The sequence below is a fragment of the Erythrolamprus reginae genome, chromosome 4 (genome assembly GCF_031021105.1).
Source record: "Erythrolamprus reginae isolate rEryReg1 chromosome 4, rEryReg1.hap1, whole genome shotgun sequence".
In the NCBI taxonomy this organism is placed as follows: Eukaryota; Metazoa; Chordata; class Lepidosauria; order Squamata; family Dipsadidae; genus Erythrolamprus; species Erythrolamprus reginae.
In genome coordinates, this window is record NC_091953.1 from 64067546 (window position 1) to 64077746 (window position 10201).

General features: G+C 35.6%; 1 protein-coding gene across 1 annotated transcript in view; it reads left to right on the forward strand.

Moving 5' to 3' along the window:
• BACE2 (beta-secretase 2) overlaps positions 1-4095 on the forward strand; it is a 34838-nt gene extending 30743 nt beyond the window's left edge. Inside the window, exon 9 of the mRNA XM_070750475.1 lies at positions 1840-4095. Within this exon, the coding sequence (XP_070606576.1) occupies positions 1840-2093 (254 nt within the window). The 3' untranslated portion in view covers positions 2094-4095. The remainder of the gene's footprint in view (positions 1-1839) is intronic.
• Positions 4096-10201: the final 6106 nt, after the last annotated feature.

Below are 10201 nucleotides of genomic sequence, written 5' to 3' on the forward strand. Positions count from 1 at the left end.
AACTGCAAACTAGGGCATACAAAAGTTTTGCTAGACCAATTCTTGAATACAGCTCATCTCTCTGGAACCTGCAGATTAGAAATTAGTACAATTGAACGAGTCCAGAGATATTTCACGAAAAGAGTTCTCCACTCGTCTGCTCACAACAGAATACCTTATGCCACCAGATCTTTTTGGCCTAAACAATTTAGAACTTTGCCATTTTCAATCCGATCTAAGCGTAGTACATAAAATTATCTGCTACAATGTCCTGACTACTACAGCTTCAACCACAATACATGAGCACACACTAGATACAAATTTATGGTAAACAGCTTCAAACTTGATTGTAGAAAATATGATTTCAGCAACAGAGTGATCAATGCCTGGAATACACTATCTGACACTGTGGTGCCTTCCCCAAACCCCCACAACTTTAAGCTTAGACTGTCTACCTTTGACTTCACCCCATTCCTAAGAGGTTTTTAAGGGGTGTGTATAAGCGCATCAGCGTGTCTACTGTCCCTGTCCTATTGTTCCCTTTTATTCTTAACCATTTTATGTATTCATAATCATGTTTATACTTATATCTGTTATAACAAAATCTGCTTAACGAAAATAAATTAATAAAAATAAATTTCAATTTGGAATTGGCTACTGGGATGAGAGAATGGCTTCTCAATTTACAAAATAGCTGGTAGGTTTGGCCAGCCAAAAGAATATCCATTTCCTAATCTTCCTATCACTTCATCTTACCTTTTATCTTTTTGTTACCTAGGTTGACTTATTTTCAAACAATGGCCTGCAATTATCAATTTCTTTATGAATATTTTTTAGGCTCATGTTAAAGTTCAAACATATTTTTATAAATAGAAGAAATGCCAAAGGGTTATAGTGTGCCTTTTGAACTGAAAGACTATTTTAACAATTCAAACATGAAGGTCACAAATATAAGTGCCTTAGATATTCTATACTGGATATTCTATACTTTCCTATGTGTTTTTGTAATTTTTAATCTTTCAAATAATGTTGCCAAATAAATCAAGCAGAGCAATTTTGATTTCTGAAAGCTTCCTGTGAATTTCATAGGATGGATTGAGGGACAGTTTATTTCAGAAACTTTCTTCATTTTCAGTGAATTATTAAATGCTTTGCTATTGAAACTGGTGAAACTGGCAAGAACAACCTATGCATAAAAAATATTCTATGTATTTTGATCAAAAGAAGAAAAGAATCCATTATGTTTCAAGAACAAAGTAATTATTTACGTATCTTTTTAGAAAAACTTTGTATACTTAATCACATAGGTGCCAACACATAAAACATACATACAAACATAAACAATGCAACACTGACTTTTTTGGTAGTGAGAAGTGATCTTACACTTGAACCATCTCAGGGGGGGGGATGTGAATTAGTAGTAGCCTTGCTATTCTTCTGAAATATGAAGGGGTTTTTTTCAAATGAAAAGGCAAATTTAATCTTAATAATGTTCTAAGGCCCATTGTACAGTTCTAAATAGTTTCTAAATGTCTAGAATATCTTTCAATTTTATATTAATCATTACACAGGAAAAGGTATCACAGAATTGAAATTATTTCTTTGGTTTTATAGATCATAGAAAATGATTGTTACAAAATCTGAAATAAAAAGTTTATAGTTTTTAATTCAACTCATTTTCCTATTAAGTATCCTGAATACAGATATGGCAGTTTTTGTTCTTGTTTTTTTGGTAGCATGCATATTTTCCTTAGCTTGAATTTAAGAGTATACTGGCATTTAATTCTAAACATTCATAGGCTTATATGTTTTAACATATGTATGCTCTCAGTATTTATCTTTCTTTTTTTATATATATAGAACTCCATGGTTCTCCAATATCTGAGATTGAAGGCCCTTTCTCTACCACAGATGTAGCAGGCACTTGTGTATCAACTATATCTCTCCATGAACCAATCTTGTGGATTGTGTCTTACACACTTATGAGTTTCTGTGGACTTGTACTTCTCATACTCATCATCTTGCTGCTTATTCCATCACGATGTCGTCATCGTTATGCTGACTGCGACACTGTAAACGATGAATCATCCTTAGTACGGCATAGATGGAAATGAAGAATTTGGTCAACTTGTGAAGAATCCTTATGTATTCTGATAGGGAATGAAGAATGTCTCTCCATTTTCTTCACCCTGAGGTTCTTAAGATGTGTTAAGACTACAGCCTGTGCTTCTAAATCAGCATAGTTATATAAGCTGAGAATTACAGGAGGTGTAGTTGAACAGACTTGCAGGGCATAAGTTTAGGGTATTTTAGCCAAAGATGAAAATCCAGGCTTCACTCTGTACAAATACTGTCATCTGTCACCAAATCATTTCCAATTCTCATTTAACATAAATTTCATACTTCAACAATTAATTATTTGAGTTATGTTAATGTATAGCTATTAAATGCTACTCTATTGTTCACTTGATATACAGTTGCACCAATTACTACACATTTTTAAAAAAAGCTAAAACTTTATTTTATAGTTCCAAAAAGGTTGTCAACTTTACAAAAACCTATAAAATAGTCTTTTGATAAGCTACTCATCAGACTTGTCATAAAGAATATAAATATTTTTTCTTCTTGGATTAATTTTTTTCATTAAAAATATCTGTTCCTTGGTGAATCATGACTTCATCAGTAGCTGGCAGAAAGATTGATAATTAGGAGGAGGAAAATAAGATTTTTTTAAAAGATATGGATTCCGCCCCCCCCTTTGGAAAATGATTTACTTCTTTTAATGATTATCTCTATGATTCTTTAAAAATGTGAAGCAGGGGAAAACACAGAACTCGAAGTCATTGTGTAATTTTAGTATGAAACAAGACTGCATCTCTTCAGGGATTCATCACTAAGATATAGGTGTATCTGCTTGATGTAGAAACAGATCGCATTCAGCACAACTAAGCATCCCTTTAAAGCTTCCCTCCCCCCCCCACACACTCCCAGTTCATGACATTTTAACATTTACAACTTCACCACGCACATAAATGTCTTGGTTTTCTGAATTCATGCATAAATGATCTTTGAAAGGGTTCTTTGAGCCTTTGTGCACATATCCTGCAGAAACAGCATAGATATAAAGCAAAGCCACTTTCTCTCTCTTTTTTATCTTTCTCTCTCTCTCTCCATTTGTGGAGACTCTAATGACTAGAAAACACATTTGTTACAATGCAATTGAAGATAAATTTCTTCAGTTAACTGACCCGCTCAACTGTGACCTGGCTGAGAAAGATGAACACCTATATATGGTCAGACATTCAATTAACAACAATTTTTATTGATCGCCATTTCAACGCAGCAAACACAATGTTGGTGGGAACTTATTCACATATTTATGTCTATGCTAACTCCTTTGCCTTTGCTGATGCACTTGTGCCAAAGACCTTCACAGTATGAGAGCATGCATTTAAAACAATAGTCATAAATATGATTAACTAAAAGAACTAATACTAAAAAAAATTACTATGGTTGTAGTGTTATTTTCACATATTTTGTAATTATTTTTTAAAATTATACTAAATTGCATAGTCTGATCATAGGGTAAGGAGTAAGCCATTATCTTCACAAGAGACACAAAACTAGTGCTGATGTTGAAAGAAAAAATATTGCAATGGCAAATGTATTACATTCTCAGATTACTTTTGAACTTTTGGAATCCTTTTATTGGTGCCATATTCACTTTGTTTTGGAATACTATTTTTGGGCTTGAATGGCATAAATGCAAATACTTGAAAAAATAAGCAATAATTGATTCGTTAAAAAAGAGGGACCTCTATGTGAGCTTTTTAAAAGCTTTATTACTGAAATATGGCTAACAAAATTTGTATTTGCCTGCATTGTTATTCCAACACATCCATCTAAATCGAAAAATAAAGATGATAGCTTGGGGAGTGTCACAAGAGATGCTCGGCAATAGTGGCCAAGAACCATTTTTAACCTCAAAACGCAATGTGTAAGCTTAGTATGGAAGGTGAAAAGTCATAAGATTTCAAACATTTCAACTGAAATTTTCTCTATCATAAAGGTTATTTATACCTGTAATTAAATTGAAATAAACTTTTGTGTAAAAAATTTCCACGTGCATGTTGACTGATTAGTTAAGTACTGATTTTGTTCACTGAATTCTGTTACTTTTATAAAAGGTTTCATGGTTTCCACAAGAAACAGCTATTGTTAATCTTCAGTTCTCTTCAATTAAAATAAGTGGTCGACTCAAATAAAAGCACAAATAGGATCTATTAATTAAGATGATTGACAACCCCCATGCAAAGATAGACTAGTACAGTTAATCCTTGACTTACAATTATAATTGAGCCCAAAATTTATGTTGCTAAGCAAGACATTTGTTAAGTGAATATTACCCATTTTATGACCTTTCTTGCCACAGTTGTTAAGTGAATCACTCCAGTTATTAAGTTAGCAACACAGTTGTTAAATGAACCTGGCTTACCCATTGATTTTGCTTGTTCGAAGTTTACAAAAGATGATCACATGACTCTTGGACATTGCAACCATCCTACATATAAACCACTTGCCAAGCATCTGAATTTTGATCACATGACCATGATGCTGCAGTGATTATAAGTGCAAAAATGATCATAAGTCATTTTTTTCAGTGTCATAACTTCAGTCAGTCAAATAAATCAAGGACTACCTGTATTTGTAGGCTGCAGCTAGGCATCAGCTTCTTTGATAAAACTAACTTCTTCATTCAGTTTTGATGGTTCTGTCTAAATAGATTTCATGGATTGATCTAATTATTTATTTATTTATTTGATTTTTATGCCGCCCTTCTCCTTAGACTCAGGGCGGCTTACAATATGTTAGCAATAGCACTTTTTAACAGAACCAGCCCATTGCCCCCACAATCCGGGTCCTCATTTTACCCACCTCGGAAGGATGGAAGGCTGAGTCAACCTTGAGCCGGTGATGAGATTTGAACCACTGACCTTCAGATCTACAGTCAGCTTCAGTGGTCTGCAGTACAGCACTCTACCTGCTGCGCCACCCCGGCTCATAATTATAATTATCTCATAATTATATAAGATACAGCACACATTTATATCTTATTTCATTTTGCTTGCCATCTTTTACCTTTATTTTTTAAACTCTAATTGCATTGATTATTGTGCATCACCCAGAATTGTTGAGAGGAAGGAAGTATGCAAGTTTAATAGATTTTATTCCTTAACAGTGGTAGTTTATAAAACATTCTACATTTTGCTTTCATCTAATGAAGACTAAATCATATCTAAATTGCAGTAATGTATGTATTTGTTGAGGTTGGCTCTAGGTCAGCTCCTTTAGTTGGGGATTTTGATGTGGATCTGTGGGAGTCCTCTGTTTATAGACAGCATGTCTGGTTGCCAACTGCCTCAGATAGTAAAGATGAAGCACTAGCAGAAAGAGGTAGTGGGGAGAAGAGTCAAGGGAATGGGTACAGCCAGCCCACCAACCAATTTTCCAGCTAGGGAGTCCTCAGACTCAGAAGGGGAAGATATCATGGATGACCCTATCTTGGATCCTGGGACAAAGGGAACAGTTGTCCAGGTGCCAAAATAGATAATGGAGTGCAGCTGTTCAAGGGTTAATTACACTACAGAGACTCTGATAAATACGGGAGATTGGGAGTGCTGGGTGTGGGCATTTATCGTTGGCGTATTTGGAAGAAGAAAGAAGATTGAGCAGTGTGGGGCTACTTACTGTTTTCAGAACTTCTGTGAACTCTGACACAGTTACTGTAAGTCGAGAAGAGCTGTGAGAATTGGCGTGTGCAAACTGTGTTTATAGCTCCATAAATTACTCCTCTGTTTTGGCACACGCCTCGGCATCAAGTGAACTGTGGGTGTGAGTAATTGTCGCCACTTGGGATTACTGAACAGTAATTGGGGTTCTTTGCGTTTTTACAAGCCTCTAAATATAAAAGAGACTGACTGACTTTCCTTGCTGTGTGTTTGAAAATTATTATGAACTCATAGGGGGCTAATTGCCATTAGCCAGGCAGAACAGTATTTATGGTACCTTAGAGCAGTGTTTCCTCCACTGGCTGGGGAATTCTGGTAGTTGAAGTCCAAATATCTTCAAGTTGCCAAGGTTGGGAAACACTGCCTTAGAGCACAATGCAGTGAATTGAAAACTCCATGACTCAAACCATTTTTTTACAAGTAAAGAATTATGCATGTCTTAATTCTGTCTAAAACAGTGCTAATGAAAGTTTGGTGGGCGGACAGGTGCTGGTCCGTTTGTTTCTAGTTCACCACCAAGATAAATACAAGATCTGAACGTAAATGTTTAGAAATTTTTATTGAATTATCACAACATCCTATCAGTCCACAACACATTAAAAATAAATGAAATTATCACTGGAGATAGACTCACTTATCTAAAGAGCTTTCCAGCATTTCTGTTTTCATCAAAATGTCAAATGCAGACTAATTCCATTATATGATAAGGTCCGTCTTTTTTATACATGTGCATGATATCATTATGCATGTACCAAAGGGGGCAGGATCTGTTATGGCTGCTGATGGGCTGGTTCCTCATTTTGACAAGGACTGTTTTGTGACTGGCCTTAACCACTTTAGCAGCCATTCTGTAAACAAGAACATTTCTCATGGTAGTTATGTAGTATATTCATCATATGCTCATTCAGAATGTACTCCTAGTCCCCAAAGTTACCTCTGCATGTACTGCATGTAATATTGCCTTTAAGCAAAAAGGACTATTTTCCTCTGATGTAAAAGTTCGCTATTCCAGATGTGATTATGTGCCATCAATTAATTTTCACTTCCTAGTGAGTATTATCATTTTTCTCCATGACAATCTATCTCTAACCATGTCTTTCAGGTCTTAATAGTGTTCTCCTTTCCATCTACTTTGCCATTGGTTGTCCATTTCAGATATACTGGCCAGTTTTTCTTTTTCAAACTCCCCTTTTGCATGGCTTGTAGTAATCATGTAAAACTTCAGATGATCATTGGAGAGCAGAAAAGAACTTCGATTTCAGTGTAGTCCAAATCTCTTATTAGCAATCAGGCTCAGTAGAAGTATAAAAGTACTTATGTTGTTTATTTGCATCCTGCCTTAAAATTCCTCATCATTTTTAATGGCAGGTTTGGAGTATGGACCTGCACATATAACAGCGTCATATTTCTTTAAGTAACAGATATATGGCATTATGTGGATTAAGCACAAATACATTGAAAATCTATTTTTTTAAAAAAATAGTTCCAATAATAAAGGATTGCAAGTCTGAATGAACAGAGTACCGGTAGTTTAGAGTCTGGAAAGTCTTCCATCAAAATAGGATGATGAGTTGTGGGAAACAATGAATTACACACACATACACACACACACACCCCAATAATGGGATTAACCTTAACATACAACAGTATGGATAGGCTGAGAACCAAAGAATTGAGGCCTTCGAACTATGGTGCTGGAGAAGACTCCTGCGAGTTCCTTGGACTGCAAGGTGACCAAACCGGTCAATCCCAGAGATCAACCCTGATTGCTCTTTAGAAGGTCAGTTCCTGAAGATGAAACTCAAATACTTTGGCCACCTATTGAGAAGAAAGGGGTCAATGGAGAAGAGCCTAATGCTGGGAATGATTGAGGGCAAAAGAAGAAGGGGACGGCAGAGAATGAGGTGGCTGGATGGAGTCATTGAAGCAGTGGGTGTCAACTTAAATGGGCTCTGGGGAATGGTAGAGGACAGGCAGGCCTGGAGGAACGTTGATGTTGTCCATGGGATCACGATGGGTTGGACATGACTTTGCAATTAACAACAAGTCAGTATAAAGGATAATGGCATAACAGGCGTCATGTCAATGTAGCTGAGGAACGTAGCTTTTGTTCTTGTAATATTATTGCCAAGGTAGAGGAAACAGTCCTAGAATACTCTCAGAAGCCAAAATAGAGAATTCAATCCAAGGAGTATAATATTAAAAATGTTATATTGAAAATATAAACAAAATATATTTATTTAATAGCTACTTTTCTACTTTTTTGTTTACAAAAATGGCAGGCATAATTTCTTTTTTTCGAACACATTTTATTCTTTTAGAATAGAATAAAATTCTTTATTGGCCAAGTGTGATTGGACACACAAGGAATTTGTCTTGGTGCATATGCTCTCAGTGTACATAAAAGAAAAAGATACATTTGTCAAGAATCATGTGGTACAACACATAATTGTCATATGGGTCAAATAAGCAATGAAGAAACAATCAATATTAATAAAAATGTTAGTATACAAGCAGAAAGTTACAGTCATACAGTCCTAAGTGGGAGAAAAAGGGTGATAGGACTGATGAGAAAAAACTAGTAGAAATAGAAGTGCAGACAGTAAAAAGTTTGACAGTGTTGAGGGAATTATTTGTTTAGTAGAGTGACGGCGTTCGGGAAAAAGTTGTTCTTGTATCTTGTTGTCTTGGTGTGCAGTGCTTTGTAGCAACGTTTTGAGGGTAGGAATTGAAACGGTTTGTGTCCAGGATGCGAGGGGTCAGTAAATATTTTCACCACCCTCTTTTTGACTCATGCAGTATACAACGTCCTCAATGGAAGGCAGGTTGGCACCAATTGTGTTTTCTGCAGTTCTGATTATCCTCTAAAGTCTGTGTCAGTCTTGTTGGGTTGCAGAACCAAACCAGGCAGTTATAGAGGTGCAGATGACCGACTCAAGGATTCCTCTGTAGAACTGTATCAGAAGCTTTCATCACCAAAGATAAAATATAAAACAAGATTAAAAAATTAAAAAGACTAATAAATATGCAACACTAACAACAACAAAGAAAGAAAACATGTATATAAAATAAGAAAAAAAGCTAAAGCAAATATATTTCCATTAAACAAACAAACAAACAAAATGCACGTTGGCTGAATGCTTGAAGATACATCAAAAATGTAATATATTCCCTTTCTCTTACAAAATTGGTCTACAAATAGTTATAAACTTGCCCATCTTTATTTAACAAAAATGCTATATTATATAAACAAAATTCCTAATGTGGAAATCTATTTATTTAATAACCAAATCAACCCAACCTGTGTGTGTGTGCTTGAACACATGTGTGTTTGTGTGTGTGTGTGTAAACACTCAACAGGTTGCCCCAGAGTTAAAACTAATCTTCAAATCTCTGTCAGTCATTTTATTTAGCATATAGAAAATCCACAACCAATTTCCAGTTTCTTATAAACCTGTTTAATCCACTGTCTTTAATCAGAGCAGTTAATATTGCCATCTTTGCTAATTCAGTCAATTTTAAAATAGAAATGGCAGGCATAATTTAATGTCCTGAAAATGGACCTGGTCTCAAAGTAATATACAAATAGCAACAATACATTATATAGGGCAGTGATTTTCAACCAGTGTGCCGCGGCACACTAGTGTGCCGTGAGACATGATCAGGTGTGCCGCGAAGCTCAGAGAGAGAGAGAAAGAAAGAAAGAGAGAAAGAAAGCAAGAGAGAGAGAGAAAGAAAGAAAGAGAAAGAGTGTGAGAGAGAAAGGGAACAAGAGAAAGAGAGAAAGCAAGAGAGAAAGAGAACAAGAGAAAGAAAGCAAGAGAGAAAGAGAAAGAAAGCAATAGAGAGAGAGAAAGAGAGGGAGGGAGAGCAAGGGAAAGACATAGAGGGAGGTAGCGAGGGAGAGAGAAAGAGCAAAAAAGAGAGGAAGGAAGGAAGAGAAAGAAAGAGGGATGGAGAGAGAAAGAAGTGAGAGAAAGAGGGAGGGAGAGAAAAATAGAGCAAAAGGGAGGAAGAGAGAGAGATAATTTTTTTGTCCAAACTTTTTTTAACCCCACCCTCCCCCCGTTCAATGTGCCCCAGGATTTCGTAAATGTAAAAAATGTGCCGCGGCTCAAAAAAGGTTGAAAATCACTGATATAGGGTATAATAAATTAGCTGAATTTTACAAAACCATTAACAATTCTGTCTTATTTTGGTGCTATACTCTGGGTTTTTTAAAAAAATATTTGTTATGAGAGAAGAAAAATACATACTCCAATATCTTGAAAGAAAATGTGCAATAGAGAAGCCGGAGAAATCATCAACTAACTTCCTATGAGTTTACACATAGCAAGTATTTTTCTTAACAGGATGAAGAAAAAGCTCCTAAACATTTACCAAGAAGGCAAAAGCCATCATTTATGTTTGTATTGCTATGCAATCTGAAGACC